Source organism: Suncus etruscus, chromosome 7 (assembly GCF_024139225.1).
Source record: "Suncus etruscus isolate mSunEtr1 chromosome 7, mSunEtr1.pri.cur, whole genome shotgun sequence".
Taxonomy (NCBI): domain Eukaryota; kingdom Metazoa; phylum Chordata; class Mammalia; order Eulipotyphla; family Soricidae; genus Suncus; species Suncus etruscus.
Genome location: NC_064854.1, coordinates 41,422,538 through 41,440,769, shown reverse-complemented (window position 1 = coordinate 41,440,769; position 18,232 = coordinate 41,422,538). Strand labels below are relative to the sequence as shown.

The 18,232-nt window shown below is 44.5% G+C and overlaps 1 protein-coding gene across 1 annotated transcript in view; it reads right to left on the bottom strand.

Annotated features, from left to right (window-relative positions):
• FBXO28 (F-box protein 28) overlaps positions 1-17,858 on the bottom strand; it is a 36,855-nt gene extending 18,997 nt beyond the window's left edge. The window contains exon 1 of the mRNA XM_049777551.1: positions 17,571-17,858. Within this exon, the coding sequence (XP_049633508.1) occupies positions 17,571-17,858 (288 nt within the window). The remainder of the gene's footprint in view (positions 1-17,570) is intronic.
• Positions 17,859-18,232: the final 374 nt, after the last annotated feature.

Here is an 18,232-nt window from a genome sequence, read left to right as displayed (position 1 = left end):
TGCAAGGCAAATACCCTATCACTGTGCTATGGTTCTGGCTCCAAAGCACCTAAGTTTTCGGGGGGTAGTATGGGGAACTACTTGGGCCACTACCAGCAGTGCTCAGGGAACCACGTAGGGTAGGTGAAATTGAGTCTGGGTTGATCAGATGCAATGTAAGTGCCCTACACACAAAGCTATCTCTCCAGACTCCAGAATGGCTAAGTTTGTTTTCAACCTTTATACTTGTCATTATAGGAAATAACTGAAACAATAAATGCTAAGTCACTGGTAAACTCTAAGGTGTTAATATAAACTATTAAATTTTGTTTAGTATTAACTAGAAAATTTCACATACTTATTCTATTTTCCTGAGATATCCCTTAACTTTGTTTCTGGTCCACAACCAGCAGTACTCAGGGGAACTCCTGGCTCTGAGCTCAGAAATCACTCGTGGTGGGGTGCAAGATGACATACAAGATGTCAGGGATCAAACTTAGATCACTGCTTTGCAAGACAAACAAACAAAAAATTGCTGTAGTATGGCTCTGGCTCCAATATCCTTTATCTTTTTGTTCACAACCAGGCATTGCTCAGAGGGCCATATGGGATGCTCAGGATCAAGCCCAGGTTGGCCATGTGCAAGGCAAACACCCTACCCACTGTGCTATTGCTCAAGCCTCAATATCCCTTATCTTAATTAACTTTACCACACAAAATCAGTTCCTTGATCCTTAAGAGTGTTGCAATGACTCAGTCAGCAACCATAATTATGTTCAAAGTGCAAGAATAAGAAACTAGAGCATGGGTCCGGAGAGATAGCACAGCGGCATTTGCCTTGCAAGCAGCCGATCCAGGACCAAAGGTGGTTGGTTCGAATCCCCGTGTCCCATATGGTCCCCTGTGCCTGCCAGGAGCTGTTTCTGAGCAGACAGCCAGGAGTAACCCCTGAGCACCGCGGGGTGTGACCCAAAAAAACCAAAAACCAAAAACCAAAAAAAAAAAAAAAAAAGAAACTAGAGCAATAGTACAGAGGATAGGGTACTTGCTTGCTTTGCATGCAGTTGACCTGGGTTCTATCCCTGGTGCCCTGCCAAAGTACAGAGCCAATAGTAAACACTGAGCAATACTGAGTGCAGCCCAAAAATTAAAAACAAAATAATCTTCCCTAAAACAAAATATTAGTCACTCAAATAAATCTGTATCAAGGCCAATTCATGTTGACGGGGCTGCCTTTTTTTTTTTTTTGGCCATACTCGGTGACGCTTAGGGACTACTGCTGGCTTGGGGATCAAATCAAAGTCCGTCCTGGGTCAGCTGCATGCAAGACAAATGCCCTACTGCTGCGTTATTGCTCCGGCCCTGACAGGGGCTATCATCTATCTATCTCTCTGAACACCCAAACCCAAGTGTCTGACAAATACATGTTAAAATGAGAGGTCAAAGAAACACATGTTAAGGACAAAAGTTCTGGTGAACTGGATTAAAGTGTTTAAAGGTTTCAAAACTCCATTATTAAATACTAGATACTTTTTTTTTGGGGGGGGCATGCTCAGCAGTGCTCAGACCTTATTCCTGGCTGTGCTTGGTAGTCCCTCTGGGATTCCAGGACCTAGATATGGGATTTTTTGACAATCTTTTTATATCTGAATAACCACAAGGCCATAATAAACGAAGTCATTAAACGTTTATGTGAAGGAGTTGGATAGTACAAGGCTTAAGGTGCTTGCCTTGCATGTTGGATCTCTGAACCCCATTATGTGCTCCTCCATGGAAAAGAAAACAAAAAAAAGTTTATGTGATGAAAAACAAATTTTTATTGTGGTGTTGGAGAAAGAAAAAGTCTTTGCATGATTAAGAGGGTCCAAAGCAGGCTAAACTGTCATCTTTCATATTAAAAAAAAAAAAGTATCAAAAGAAAAACAATTCAGACTTGAAAGTGGCACCTCCAGGGTACAAAAGGTAAGGAGTTGGGGCCAGAGAGATAACACAGCGGCAGGGTGTTTGCCTTGCAAGTGGCTGACCCAGGACCAACGGCAGTTTGAATCCTGGCATCCTATATGGTTCCCCCCTGTGCTTGCCAGCAGCAATTTCTGAGTAGAGAGCTAGGAGTAACCCCTGAGCACTGCCCCAAAACAAAAAACAACAACAACAAAAAAGATAGGTCGTTATAATGCACACCCCGCCTTTGTTTTTGAGCCATACCTGGCAGTGTTCAGGAACTTTGCACTTTGGGATCTTTCCTGGTGTTTCCAAGTTGGTTGCATACAAGGCAAGTGTCCTATTTGCTATACCAGGATTCTGGCCCATGTATTCCCCAACTTTTGTATTTTGTTATTGTTGAAACAATTTGCGTAATGAGTGAAAGGATTAGAATGCCTGTCTGGAATGCAGGTGGGGGTGGGGGAGGAGGGAAATGAGGGACATTGGTGATGGTGAAAGTTGCACAGGTGAAGGGGGGGGTGTTCTTTATATGACTGGAACCCAACTACAATCATGTCTGTAATCAAGGTGCTTAAATAAAGATACTATTTAAAAAGAAAAAAAGAAACAATTTTCAGTGAAGCACTTAACACAACTTCCTAAGAGCAAACATACATACATTATGGTTGTTGTAAATTCTATGACATTTCTGATAAGATGAGATAACTTAATGAAACTAAATTTATTGTAGCAATCATTTCACAATAAACAAATCAAATCATATGCTATATATGCTTTAAACTTAGGCAATGCTACATGCTAATATATCTCAATAAACAGGAAAATGTTTTCAAAGAAAAAACTTAAAGGACTGGAGAGAGAGTGCGAAGAGGCTTGCTGATGGGTATGTGACCAATCCCAGGCCAATCCCTAGCATGGCATATGCTCCCAGAGTTCTGCTGGAGATCACCCCTGAACAAAGAGCCAGGAATAGACCCTGAGCCCTACTGAATGTAGCCCCAACATCCTCTCTTCATAAAAAAACTTAAGACTGGTTGATGAGAATGTAAATAACCAATAAAAAGACGATAAGACTAACCCAAAGATTTCATGTGATGTTAGCTCTGGAGTTGGGCCAAGGACTGCTAATTCAGAGGTGACAGCATATGAAAAGATCCAGAGTAAAGAATGAAGACACTCTCAGCAAGCAAAAACCTTAAGCTGAGTTAGATGTGTAGGCAAAGCTGCGAGGAATCACATCTCCCATAGTTCAAGCAGAAAAACCGAACGAGAAATTAGTCGACGGGCTACCTTGGACTGTACTTAGGAGATCCCTCCTAGCAGGGACCACACCTGGGGTTCCAACTTGTAAAGCACGTGCTCTTTGAGTTATCTCCCTGACCCAAGAATAAATAATCTAAACCACCACTACCACCCACAAAAAACATCACCCAGGTTTTTAGAAATCTGTAATTGGGGCAACTTATTTAAATCTGGGGTAAGCATTTACAATGCTAGGGCTAAGGATGAAGTTCTGCAAGTTTCACATGGAGGTAACTGCTATAACTGAGGATGAAAACTAAATAAAGATGTAAAATAGAAATGGAGCTTCAACTCTCATTTGTATTATCATTATATTATAAAAGTTGGGCTGCAGAGATAGCTCAGTGAGCTGGAGCACATGCTTTGCAGGCAGGCTTTGCTTGCCCAGGCCCAACCCTTGGCACTGCACAGTCCTCTGAGCATCAAGCTGGAAGCAGCTACTGAGTACCACCAGATAGACACACAACCCCTCTCTCCAAATCACTACAATGGCCCCAAAGTTTAGGGATATTTACTTTTTCTGGTGGGTAGTTTGGGGCCATGCTTGGCTGTGCTCAGGGCTTACGCCTTGCTTTGCATTCAGGCATGGCTTGAGGAATGATACGGAGTACCAAGGCTCTAATCCACATCTGGATCAGTCACAAGCAAGGCAAACGTTCTACCCACTGTATTATCTCTCCATCCTCAACTGTAGGAATATTTTAATAACTCTTCCAAGACCAAAGGGAAGATGTTTTATCTCCCTGATTATTGGCCCAGAAATAGACATTCTAGCAATTCTGTCACCTACAAGAATAAAATAAAATTCTCAGTCTAATATATTAATATGCACAAAAAGGGGCACAGGTAGTACAGGGATGGGTCAAAGCACTTGCCCTACATGCAACTGACCCCAGTTTGATCCCAGAAACCAGATATGCTTCCCCCAAACTTACTGCTAGGAGTGATCCCTGAGCAGAAGGTATGGCTCAAAGCCTCCTGGGGGTAAAATGATCAAAACCCCAAGAGAAATAATCTATATATAATGGGTATTAGGTCCTTCTGTTATTTCATAATATCATATGTAAAAGGACATGACTTTTATCCTTTATTAAGTACTTCTAATTTTAAATTATTTTAGTCTTTAAAAAGTATCATTTTTCAGGGCTGGAGTGATAGCACAGTGGGTAGTGTTTGCCTTGCATACACCTGATCCAGGTTTGATCCCTGGAATCCTCATATGGTCCCCAAGCCTGCCAAGAGTAATTTCTTTTTTTGCGGGGGGGGGGGGGGGGGGATCACACCCAGCAGCACTCAGGGGTTACTCCTGGCTCTATGCTCAGAAATCGCTCCTGGCAGGCATGGGGGACTATATGGGATGCTGGAATTTGAACCACCGTCCTTCTGCATGCAAGGCAAATACCCTACACCTCCATGCTATCTCTCCAGCCCCACCCTGATTTTGTTTTAAAATGCTGGAGAAACTTTAAGATGACTCAGGAGGGGCCAGAGAGATAGCACAGTGGTAGGGCAGTTTGCTTGGCATGCTGCTGACCTGGGAGAGAACTGGTTTGATCCTCGTCATCTTATATGGTCTCCTGAGCCTGCCAGGAGTGATTTCTGAGTACAGAGCCAGGAGTAACCCCTGTGCATCGCCAGGTGTGGTCCAAAACCAATAAATCAACCAATAAATAAAGTTTTTAAAAAAATCACTCAGGAATCACTCCCAGCGGTGCTTGGGAGACAATATGGGATGCTAGAGATTGAACCTAGGTCAGCTGTGTGCAAGGCAAGCTCCTTACCTGCTTTAATATCTCTGAGCAGATCCCCACCCCAATTTTTTTTTTTTTATCAATTTAACAGAAGTACTTCCTTTTTTTTTTTTTTTTTTTTTGGGCCACATCCGGCGGCGCTCAGGGGTTACTTCTGGCTGTCTGCTCAAAAATAGCTCCTGGCAGGCATGGGAGGACCATATGGGACACCGGGATTCGAACCAACCACCTTAGGTCCCAGATTGGCTGCTTGCAAGGCAAACGCCACTGTGCTATCTCTCCAGCCCCAATAGAAGCACTTCTAAGCAATTAAAAAAAAAAAAAAAAAAAAGGTCTGCCAATAATACAGATACAAGTTGACCGAGAGTCAGATTTCAAAATGTTAAAATATAAAACTATGTATATCTTAGAATTAGTAAAATAGTAACAGGGACCACTCTTGATGGGGGTCGGGAGTGAGGGGAGATATAGGTGCTAGGACAGAACCCAGGTCAGCAGTGTGCATGCACTTTATGTGTTGTACTATCACATTTTGTACAGGACCAACTTTTTTTTTTTTTGGAGGGGGGGGCCACTCAGCTGCGCTCAGGGGTTACTCCTGTTTCTGCACTCAGAAATCACTCCTGGTAGGCTTGGGGGACAATATGAGATGCCGGGAATTCAAACATGGGTCCATCCCAGGTCAGTCTCGTGCAAGGCAAATGCCCTACTGCTGTGCTATCTCTCCAGCTCCAGGACCAAATTTTTCATGTGCTCCTTTGATAATCTACAGTTCTCAAATGAATCAAACACTTGACTTCTAGTTAATTCAGAAGCTATTATCAAAGATTAAACCCCTGAATTAAAAGGAACTTAGAGGTTTGCTCTGTAAGCTTGTATTCACCCTTGAATGTTTCTTGCTTGCTTGTCCTTTTCTTCCCAGAAAAACCATGTTCTTTCTTGGTGTACTTCTCTCCCCTCACATCTTTCTAAATAAATTTCAGTAAAAAAATTTCTTGCTTTAAAAGAATGAAATATATAAAAGAAACTTAAAACCAGAATCTTTTCTTTTTACAGTGAGAAAACTAAAGTTGTAAGAAATTATGTGATTGGGATCAGAGAGAGGGCACAGGGCTTCCTTTGCATGAACAGACCTCTACTCAATCCTGGGGTTGGGCACTGCAAGGGGTCTCCTGAACAATGCTAGGAATGATCCCTGAGCACAGACCTAGGAGTAAGTCCTGAACAAGAATGAGTGTGGGTCCCCCTCACAGAAAAAAAAATCATGTTGGGCCAGGGAGATAGCATAGTGATAGGACATTTGCCTTGCAAGTGGCCGACCCAGGACCAATTTCTGAGCAGAGAGGCAGGAGTAACCCTTGAGCATTGCTGGGTGTGGCCCAGAAACCAAAAAACAAAACAAAACAAAAAAGTGATTTATTCAAGTTCATCCTGCTATTCAGTGACATGCAATAGGAGACCTAACCGACATTAAGGAGGATTCTTAGAAGGAACTACACCAAGATTGTTCAAAATCCAGCCGTTTTTTTAAAATAATCAATTGAGGAAATATGGGACCAGGGCAGTGGTGCGGAGTGGTAAGGTGTCTACCTTACCAGCGCTAGTCTAGAACAGACTTCGGTTTCAGCCCCCAGCGTCCCATATGGTCCCCCAAGCCAGGAGCGATTTCTGAGCGCATAACCAGGAGTAACCCCTGAGTAATACTGGGTGTGGCTCCCCCCCCCAAAAAAAACAAAAAATAAATAAATTTAGGAAATAGTAAACAACACAACAATCAAAAAACCCAGTAATAGTGGAACATCTGACAAGCCACCTTGAAATTGTCCCAAAAAAATCAGTAAGAATTTTAAAGTGGGGGCCGGAGAGAGAGCATGGAGGTAAGGTGTTTGCCTTGCATGCAGAAGGACAGTGGTTCGAATCCCGGCATCCCATACGGTCCCCTGAGCCCACCAGGAGCGACTTCTGAGCCTAGAGCCTGGAGTAACCCCTGAGCACTGCCGGGTGTGACCCAAAAACCAAAAAAATAAAAAGAACTTCAAAGGGGAAGAAATATTTCAGATTAAAAAGTAATGACTATGGCCCGGAGAGATAGCACAGCGGCGTTTGCCTTGCAAGCAACTGATCCAGACCAAAGGTGGTTGGTTCGAATCCCGGTGTCCCATTTGGTCCCCCGTGCCTGCCAGGAGCTATTTCTGAGCAGACAGCCAAGAGTGACCCCTGAGCACTGCCGGGTGTGGCCCAAACCCCCCCCCCCCCAAAAAAAAGAGTAATGACTAGGGGCTGGAGCAGTGGCACAGCGGTAGGACATTGGCCTTGCACAAGGCTGACCCAGGATGAACCTCGGTTCGATCCCTGATGTCCCAGTTGGTCCCCTGAGCCAGGACCAAACACCAGGAAAAAAAAAAAAAGTAATGCTTAAATTCAAGATCAGTTTCTCCTGGCCTAAAGTGTTTGGGGACAAATTAAGAAATCTGACAAGAGGGCCCGGAGAGATAGCACAGCGGCGTTTGCCTTGCAAGCAGCCGATCCAGGACCAAAGGTGGTTGGTTCGAATCCCCGTGTCCCATATGGTCCCCCGTGCCTGCCAGGAGCTATTTCTGAGCAGACAGCCAGGAGTAACCCCTGAGCATCACCAGGTGTGGCCCAAAAATCAAAAAAAAAAAAAAAATCAGAAATCTGACAAGAGAAATGTAATGTCAAATCCACTGAAAATAATACTGTGATTACAAAGGAAGATTCAGGAGTAATATATCAGATTTGTGATGGAACTTGGTTCTATACTAAATTCCTCCCAGGCTGGTGAGTTTCTTTCCTTTCCTTTTTAGATTTTTCCAATAAACATTTCTACTTTCAAAATATATTAAGAAAAGGAAAAGGGGGCAAAGAGGCAGTGGAGGGGGAAAAGGAAGGGAACCTGCCTTCTATGTGGCTTCCATTGGTATGGTTCCCAGCATGAGGTTATGACATGGCATGGCAAGGGGTCACCACTGAGCTAGAGCCAGGAACAGTCCCTGCAGTAAAATGGAATGTAAGCAATCAAGTTGGGCAAAAACAACAGGTGACACAATCCTATGAAAAATGCAAAGAGCTGGGAAGTAGTGATGGGTCACTTGCCTTGCACAAGCAAGGCTCTGTCTGGGTTTGATCACTAGTCTCACACAACAATTTGGATTTCTTCTCTAATCCTAACTGCCTTTACAATTGATTCACCTTAACTTTCTTCACCTTTTAAGAACATAATTCAGCTTGTCACCTCTTTCACAAAGACACTTGCATTTTTTCACAAAATGTTTACCTACTTGAAGTGGATGATCTGAAACAGTGACGGTTTTCAACCATTTATCACTGCTGATAACCACTGATCCTGTTAGCTAAACACCACTGACTTAACACTGTGGAGAGCAGAATTCTCAGCCAGCAGAACTACGAACACCCTTTACATTTTCTATTTACTCCATGTCCAGTAAAAAATACATATAAATCCACTTTAATATCATTTTATTAAAGTCTATTCCTGGAATTTCTATAAATTTCTTTCTTTTTTTGTTGTGTGTCACACCTGATGACACATAGGGGTTACTCCTGCTTATGTGCTCAGAAATCGCTCCTGGCTCAGGGGACCATATGGGAAATCAGGGATCAAACCCAGGTCTGTCCTGGTCAGCCACCTGCAAGGCAAATGCCCTACCGCTGTACTATTGCTCTGGTCCCAGAATTTCTTTTTTTGTTTGTTTGTTTTTTTTTTTGGGTCACACCCGGCAGCACTCAGGGGTTACTCCTGGCTTCGTGCTCAGAAATCACTCCTGGCAGGCTCGGGGGACCATATGGGACGCCGGGATTCGAACCGATGACCTTCTGCATGAAAGGCAAACGCCTTACCTCCATGCTATCTCTCCGGCCCTGTTTTTTTTTTTTTTTTTTTGGCCACACCCAGCAGTGCTCAGGGGTCACTCCTGGCTGTCTGCTCAGAAATAGCTCCTGGCAGGCACGGGGGACCATATGGGACACCGGGATTCGAACCAACCACCTTTGGTCCTGGATCGGCTGCTTGCAAGGCAAACACCGCTGTGCTATCTCTCCGGGTTCCAGAATTTCTATAATAAAACAAAAAAGAAAAACAGAGAAGACAAATGGCTAAGCAGCACATAGAGAGCTTGACAAAAATGTGCACATGGCAGAGAGATTCATGGCGAAGAAAAGCTGTGAGGAGTAACGCGAGCTGATGCCAATGGGAAAAAAAATGGAAACCCAAACAGATAATCCTTTCTAATTTCTCAATAATCTCTCACTGTTCTATTTAACACAGGAGCTAAATACTGAATGATAAAAGCACTCCTGAAAATGTCGATTCTTATTAGTTATACACTAGAATTTCCTAAAATCTTATCATTTTTTGTTTTGTTTTTGGGTGACACCTGGCAATGCTCAGAAGTTACTCTTGGCTGTGATGTGGTGAGGAGAGGAGGTCAGGGGGACCATATGGGATGCTGGGTATTGAACCACGATTGGTCATGTGTAAGTTTCCTCCCTGCCCATTGTAATATATCTCTAGCCCATCACCTTCTCATATATCCTTCCTTCCTCCCTCCCTCCCTCCCTTCCTTCCAGCTCCTTGAGATGTACTTTGAATATAGGTATTTTCTAGGGGCCAGAGAGATAGCACCGTGGTAGGTAAGGATGTTTGCCTTGCACGCTGCCAACCTGTTATGACCAGGTTTGATCTCCAGGATCCCATATGGTCCCGGAGCCTGCCAGGGGCAATTTCGAAGCACAGAGCAGGAGTAATCCTTAAGTGCCACTGGGTGAGACCCAAAACCCCAAAACGAAAATGGATTTTTTTTCTAAAGAAACAAACCAAAAAGAAAAAAGAAAGAGAGAAAAATTATATACTTGGGAAAACTGATGCCTCAATCTGAAGTGCAAGAGAGCTAGAAGTAGGTATTTGGAAGGCATGAAAGAGCAGTTGTCATCTTTGAACATACCCACCCACTCAAGGTGGGGGAGAGGGAAAGAGGCAAATGGCTGGAGACAGACGAACAGAAACACAATGCAGAGTATTATTTGTATCTAGTCCCACAAGTCATGAAGTTGTAACCCAGGAGGAATTCCAGCTTTCCCCTGGGTGGTGCCACACCCGGTGGAGCTCAGGGGTTACTCCTGGTTCTGTGCTCAGAAATCGCTCCTGGTGATAGCGCAGTGGTAGGGTGTTTGCCTTGCATGAGGATGACCCAGGATGATCTCGATGTCCCATATGGTCCCCCAAGCCAGGAGCAAAGTAAGTGCAGTGAAGTTTTTGTGTGGCCCAAAAACAAACAAACAAAGGAAATCGCTCCTGGCAGCTCAGGGGACCATATAGGATGAGAGGAATTGAACTCAGGTTCGTCCTGGCTCAGCAGCATGCAAGGCAAACACCCTACCACTGTGCTCTCTCTCCGGCCCTAACTGTTCTTTTCCCTGCGAGAAAAAGCCCTTACACTTTTATGTATTAGATTAAAAAGTATCACTACTTTCTGCATGTTATCCTGGTGCTTTGTTTTGTGTATTCAAGGAAGGTATGTATGTTAGTCTCTATGATGCTTCTGTGATTATTGATGGAACCCCTTCACTGTATGACTAGAATCTCCAAGAATGAACTGCCCCATAAATGCTATAATTTTAGGGGGATTGGTTCACACCTAAAGGGATTAGGGAACATATGGGATCCATTGATTGAACCTGGGCTGGCTGCATACAAGGCAAGTGTCGCAGTCACTGTACCATCTCTCAGTCCAATTAGTATAATTTTTTACTGATATTTAGTTGAGGAACTTGTTGATAAAATCTACAATCTGGAGGCTGGAGACATAGTGGAACTTTTTAGGGATAAGCAGTAATAAATTACAGTATTGCTAAATACAAAATATTTAGCTGAGTGATAGTATCCTGCACACAGGATTGACCCTGGTTGGATCCTGGCAACCAAGCCCACCAGGAGTTATCCCTGAGTGCAGAGCCAGGAGGAAGCCCATGAGCATTGCCAGTGTGGCCCCAAAACCAAACCAAACCAAAACCAAAAAACTAAAAAACACTATTAAAAATTCTGAAGCATTTTGGACTACTACAGTATTATTTTCAGCACTGACTCACGCTCTCAGAATACGCAGTGCAGTTTTCCAAAGACATGGTACACGGCATTATTCTGACAGGTAATGCAATATAAACTATTCTTGTGTATTTTTTTAATCTATTTTCTCTAGTATTCAAGTGACTTTTTAGAATATAAAGGTATCCCAAAACAAAAAGAATACTGGCACTGAACAAGAAGTCTGACAGACACCTGACTACTTAAAAGAAAAATAATTTGGGTCAGAGCGATAGCACAGCAGGGTGAGCATTTGCCTTGCATGCAGCTGATCTGGCATCTGATAGGGTTCCCTGAGCCTGCCTGGAGTGATTTCTGAGCACAGAGCCAGGAGTAACCCTGGAGCCCTGCCAGGTGTGGCCCAAAAACAAAAAAAGAAAAATGATTCATCATATTCCTTCCTATCTCCTACCATCAATTCAACTCCCCCTCCCCCTTTTTCTGGTTTTTGGGTCACACACGGCAGCACTCAAGGGTTACTCTTGGCTCTATGCTCAAGAAATCGCTCCTGGCAGGCTCGGGGGACCATATGGGATGCTGGGATTCGAACCGCCATCCTGCATGCAAGGTAAACACCCTACCTCCATGCTATCTTTCTGGCCCCAACTCAACCCTTTTTTATAACTAAACTTTTCTCACCTACATGAAGAAAAGATGTGAAAAAAACTTTAGATGGATTAATAAACTAAGTTTCCAGAGTGCTCTAGAGGATTTCTCAACCAGGGAGCAAATACCTCTGTGGTTCCTAGTATATTCCAAGGCGACTAGACGGGTCATGGGAAGGAGACAGGAAGAAATGTTAGCTATGTTGAGAAAGGGTTGAGAAATACTGCTTGAGAGAAGTATCTTGGAATGAAAGTGTATATCTGTGTATTTTGTTTCACTAAGAAGTTTTGTTTCAGATAAAAATTCTGGATTTAATATTTAACCAAGTGTATGTCCCAAATCACAAATTTATAGGCACTCCACTTGGACTACAGAGGGAAATAATTAGCATCAAAGATGTCATGTAAGGGGCCAGAGCAATAGCACATAGGGTAGGGCGTTTGCCTTGTATGCAGCCAATCTGGGTTTGATTTCCGGCATCCCATATGGTCCCCCGAGCCTGCCAGGAGTGAGTCCTGAGCTCAGAACCAGGAGTAACCTAAGGAGTAACCTAAGCACCACCAAGTGTGGCCCCAAACCCCAAACCCAAAAACAACCAAACAAAAAAGATGTAATGTAAAACACCCCTCCCCATGCATACTCAACTGTCAGAATCCAAATTAGCTTTTATCTGCTCCTTAGTAAGAAAAAAAATCTCACTTCTTTTTAACTTTTTCAAATAAAAGACAGGGGCCCAAGCGGTGGCGCAAATGATAGGGTGTTTGCCTTGCACACACTAACCTATGACAGACCGAGGTTGGATCCCTCAGCATCCCATATGGTCCCCCAAGCCAGGAGTGATTTCTGAGCACATAGCCAGGAGTAACCTCTGGGCGTCACTGGGTATGGCCCAAAAACAAACTAAAAAAAAAAACCAAACAAACAAAAAACAAAATCAAACAAAAGACAATTTTAATTATTTTAATATTTAACTTAATAGAAAAATTTTAGTATTACACATTATACATGATTTAGAAATAAAACTCCATTGAATAATGTGCAAAGAAGAATTGTTCAGTCTATTCCCACTCTCTTGTCTGGGCACTCAGAAATATAATGTTGGGGCCGGAGAGTACAGCAGGTGGCGTTTGCCTGGCATGTGGCCCACCTGGATTAGATTCCTGGCATCCCATATGGTCCTCCCATGCACTACCAGGTGTGCTCCCATCTCCACCAACAAAATATTTTCAGTTCTACTGAATGATGCTTGTTGCTTCACTTTGTTTTTGTTTTTTGAGCCACAACCGATGGTGTTCAGGGTTTACTTTTGGCTCTGCAGTCAGAAATTACTCCCGTGCTTGGGGGTCTATATGGGATGGCGGGAATGGAATCTGAATCAGCCAGGTACAAGGCAAATGCTCTCTCTATTTATTGTACATTGTACCAGACCCCCACCTCATATTTTTCTGTACTCACTACTTCCACAAAATTTCAAGACTCCATTTTACATACTAATATGCCTCATCTCTGAGGCCTGGCTGTAATACCAATAATCTGTGCCATGTCAATGTCTTTTGACTGACATTTTCCATATGGTTCACTTCATTTTTCCTACATCACCACAATGCATGTGTTGCTCGAGAAAATATCGTACTGAGTTTTCTCTTCCACTTACCCCATTACAGTTCCAAGTACCAGCACATGATTTAGACACCAAATTACTTCAGACTGGTGTCTTAAAAATGGAAGAAGTACCTGTATTACAAGTTTTCAAAACAGCTTTCAAAGTCTTTCCACACAAATCTAATCTTCAGCCTTGTTTCCGTTTCTGCACCTGAGGCTCTAACCCGGTCAGCTTCATGCCAGAATCACCTCAGAATCGCACTCTTTTATTTTTTGGCCACTTGTCTGAGAGGCTTTCATGCCTGTCAACAGACAGCCTCAGTGACATCAGCACAAACTGGTCAGACACAACTGAAGTACATTTTTGTCATGTTAAAAGTTGTGTTCAGCCAAATCATTTTAAATACCTTGGAAGAGTTAATTTTTTTTTTGTTTTTGGTTTTTGGGCCACACCCGTTTGACGTTCAGGGGTTACTCCTGGCTATGCGCTCAGAAATTGCTCCTGGCTTGGGGGGACCATATGGGATACCGGGGGATCGAACCACAGTCTGTCCAACGCTAGCGCTTGCAAGGCAGACACCTTACCTCTAGCGCCACCTTCCCAGCCCTGGAAGAGTTAATTATTAAACAAAAAAACAAAAACACAACAATTTGTACAGGGGATGGGAGAAACAGCATAGCAAGTAGGGCACTTGCTTTGAATGTGGCCAACCTGGGTTTGACCCCATATGGTCCACCAACCACTAGTAATGAGTGCAAGAGGCAAGAATAAGTCCTGAGCACCATTAACTGTGTCCCTCCCCAGAAGGCTCCCTACATCCCCCCTACCCCAAACCTAAGCTATTTACTTGTAACCAGAATTTCTATGCTCTGGGTATAATCAGAGCAAGTCAGTGCAGCAGGAAAACAAAACAAAACAAAAAAGCATTAAAAAAAAAAACAATTTAGGGGCTAGAGCAATAGCACTGGGGAGAAGACGTTTGCCTTGCAAGTGGCTGACCCGGGACCAACCTGGGCTGGATCCCCAGCATGGACCATCCCCATATGGTCCCCTGAGCCTGCCAGGAGCAATTTCTGAGCATAGAGCCAGGAGTAACCACTGAGTCCTGCAGGGTGTGGCAAACAAAACAAAACAAAAAACACCCACCTAATTTAATAAGTCAGTTGGACAATCCATTGAAAATAGCCTGGCAGGAGAGTCAAATTTCAATTATTCATCGCAACAGGAAGCAAGGACCATCATCAACTAAATTACATATATATTACAAAACTGTTATTTTAAGCAATTCAGCTTGGAGGAAATCTTTTCAAGGAAATCCGCAGTAATTAGTACATGAACTGTGGCCTGTCCTTTACTTTAGGTACTAACAATAGTTATACTTGACGTCCTTAATAAGATGAAGAAAATGAGGAGGAAAAACCTTCCACAAATACCTGAGCCATACAGAATCTAATTTATCAAACAGCTGACATTTAGCTTTATAAAAACTAATTATGTTCTTAATATTCTCTTTCAAGCATATCTAGCCTTAATTCCACTGGGGGAAAACACACACACACAGGCACACACAAAAGAAACTACATAATTTATATGCCACTAAAGCAGATAATTTGAAGGTCCTTATTGTTTTAAAGGTGGGGGAATGATTTCTTAGGTGCAAATGACCATTAAAATGGAAAAGGTGGGGCCGGGCGGTGGCGCTGGAGGTAAGGTGCCTGCCTTGCCTGCGCTAGCCTAGGACGGACCGCGGTTCGATCCCCCGGCGTCCCATATGGTCCCCCAAGAAGCCAGGAGCAACTTCTGAGCACATAGCCAGGAGTAACCCCTGAGCGTCACAGGGTGTGGCCCAAAAAACCAAAAAAAAAAAAAAAAAAAAAAAAAATGGAAAAGGTGATAAAGCCCTCCCTCAAGTCTGACAATTTCAGAGATCATAACTAAATTAATGCTGACATCTAGTGGTAAGAAAAAATGTTTTTCTTTAATAATCCTTGAATCAGACCTTAAGATACCAAATCAATGATTCTAAAACCAGACACTTCCAAATCCCTACATAAGAGCTTCCACTTAAGCGAGTGGATAACTATTCATTAATCTTAAATAAAGAAAGGAATTCAGAAAATAGTTCCCCAGTACTAAAGAGAAAAAAAATTATGAGGCATAAAACTGGCTGCAGAATCTTTAGGGGAGGGTTGGAAGAAAAAACAAATCTTTGCTTAAAAATATGTATTTGTGTCCTGAAAGGAAGAGAATATATAACTGCTTCAAAATTAATGATAAAAAATTAAAGATATAATGGAATATGTCACTGGAAAGAGATTAACTGTAAGATATGCTTGAATTCAGCCCTCAAGGAGAAACTGATTTTTCTCCGTGCCTTCCCCCTTTAAATTTTTTTTTAATTTTAAAATAAAATGAAGCTAATGAACAGAATATTAGTTTGCTTTACACTTAAACAGAGTTGACCAATCTAAGCCCACAAAGCTATTGTCTGAGTGAAAGGATTAATTCTAATGCTATCCTCAAATCTCCAAGACAGGATGAAAGCAAAGCATTAATCCTGACCAAGCACCATCTTTATAACAATTTGAAGGAATATTTAAGATTCGACATGTAATTTAATGATTACATTTAGGGGAATTCAGGGACAGACTATTTTGGGAGGGAGGAAATAAATCACTTTTCAAGAGAAGAATTTCCCCAGTAAGCAGACTTGATATGATTGACATGCTGTTTTAACTAGGAAGGGTGGGACCACTATCGATCTGAATTTAAATCGAAAGTCTTCTTTAAAAAAAATAAATGTGTGATTTCCTTTCAAAACTACAATTATTTTCCCTTTCAAAGTGGAGTAAGCCTAGAAACCGGCTCGACAACGAAGAGAAAAATCAACATACAGCACGTTCAGGAAAAAACGTCTTTGTCCTCTTAAAAAACAATCCCGACCACCGATTTAGCATAGCATCCACACGTAGCAATCATTTGCAATCACTTCAAAATGTCCACCATCTCCACTTTCCTTACCACGTCAAAACAAACAAACAAACAAACAAACAAGCAAATTAACAGAAAGGAAGCGCGATAAGCAGCGGCCTGGACGAAGGGCCCTTCGTCAAGGCCCCCGGAGCCAAGTAAAATCTCAGTGGCAAGTTCACTATTCTGATAAATCAGGGCGGTGAGCTGGCGGCTGGGCGAAGGATCCCTAGTCAGAAAAGGAATTGCAAGAGAGAGGAAAAACAAAACAAAACAAAACAAACCCCCCGAAACCCAACCAAAGCACACAAGCCCGGTTAGGGGTTTGTTGCTTCACTCTTTGGTGCGAAGAGGGGTGCGAGTGGGGGGGAGTGTCAGGGGCGAGGCGAGACGAGGCTGGAATGGAAATATATTTTGCATTGCGGGGTTCGACTCTATTGGTCAGGGTGGGCCCAGGAAAATGCGTTCCAACTTCCCAGACCCTCTTTCATATGTTTGTGTGTGTGTGTGTGTGTGTGTGTTGCACGAACCCCACTTTATCTCCTATGTGTGTGTGAGATGCACGAACAGGGTGTATATGTGTTGCACGAACTCTGGGTGTGTGTGTTGCACAAACCCCACTTTATCTCCTGCTGTGTGATGCACGAACCCTACTTTATCTCCTGTGTATGATGCACGAACCCCACTTTATTTCCTGCGTGTGTGTGATGCACGAACCCCACTTTATCTCCTGTGTGATGCACAAACCCCACTTTATCTCCTGCTGTGTGATGCACGAACCCCACTTTATCTCCTGCTATGCACGAATCCCACTTTATTTCCTGCATGTGTGTGATGCATGAACCCCACTTTATCTCCTGTGTGTGTGATGCACAAACCCCACTTTATCTCCTGCTGTGTGTATATGTGTGTGTAATGCACGAACCCCAACTTTATCTCCTGCAACAAGAAAACTTGGGTGGCTTGGAGGGGGAGGGACACACTTGGGCATCCTCTGGGCACACCAGCTGGGCTCAGGTGGCCCACCTGCAAGTTAAGTTTTCTTGCACCCCGTTCCCCAAGCCCGGCTGAGGCTGAGGGCTGGAAATCGGGGGGTGCAGGCGGGGGAGGGGTGTCGAGCCTCTAGTCCCCGCAAAAAGCCCATCTGGGGGCGCGGGTCAGCGACCTCCCCCGGCGACCAGCAGTTAGTCCCTTTGACAGGCGCCAGCTTGGCTTCTAGGGGGGCTCCTATCTCCCCTCCTTCCTCCCTCCCCAGGCCTCTGCCCCGGGCCGAGGCGGCGCGGGGGGCCCTCACCAGGCGGAGCTGGCTGATCTCGTCGTAGGCCATGAAGCTGAGGATGTTCTCGATGGCCACGATGGGCAGCGCCACCAGCGTGTTGTGGGGCGGCAGCTGGTCCGGAGCCAGCGCCGGGCCGGGGGGCGTCTGGGAGCCCGGCTGCGGGGCGGGGTCCGGGGGCGGCGGGGGCAGCCGCGGGGCAGAGCCGACGGACGGAGCGGAGCCGCCGTCGCCGTGGCCGCCGCCGCCTCCGCCTCCCTCCTCGGCCATCCGCTCCTCCGCCGCCGCCGCCGCCGCCGCCGCCATCTTCGGGGTTGGCTTCCTTCCCCCGCTGCAAGGGGACCAGGGTCACTTCCGGTGCGTCACTTCCGGTCACCCGCGCTGTTTTCCCTCCCAGAGGCGGGGCCTATGGGGAATAGGGCGGAGCCAACGAAGATTGACAGGCGGAAGGAGCCCCGCGCGCTAGGGGTGGGCTCAGTTGGGCTGGGATGCACCTGCTAAAGGGGAGGGGGGAATTCAGGGGCCGGAGAGAGGGCATGGAGGTAAGGCGTTTGCCTTGCATGCAGAAGGTCGGTGGTTCGAATCCCGGCAGCCCATATGGTCCCCCGAGCCTGCCAGGAGTGATTTCTTGCGTTTAGAGCCAGGAGTAACCCCTGAGCACTGCCGAGTGTGACCCCCCC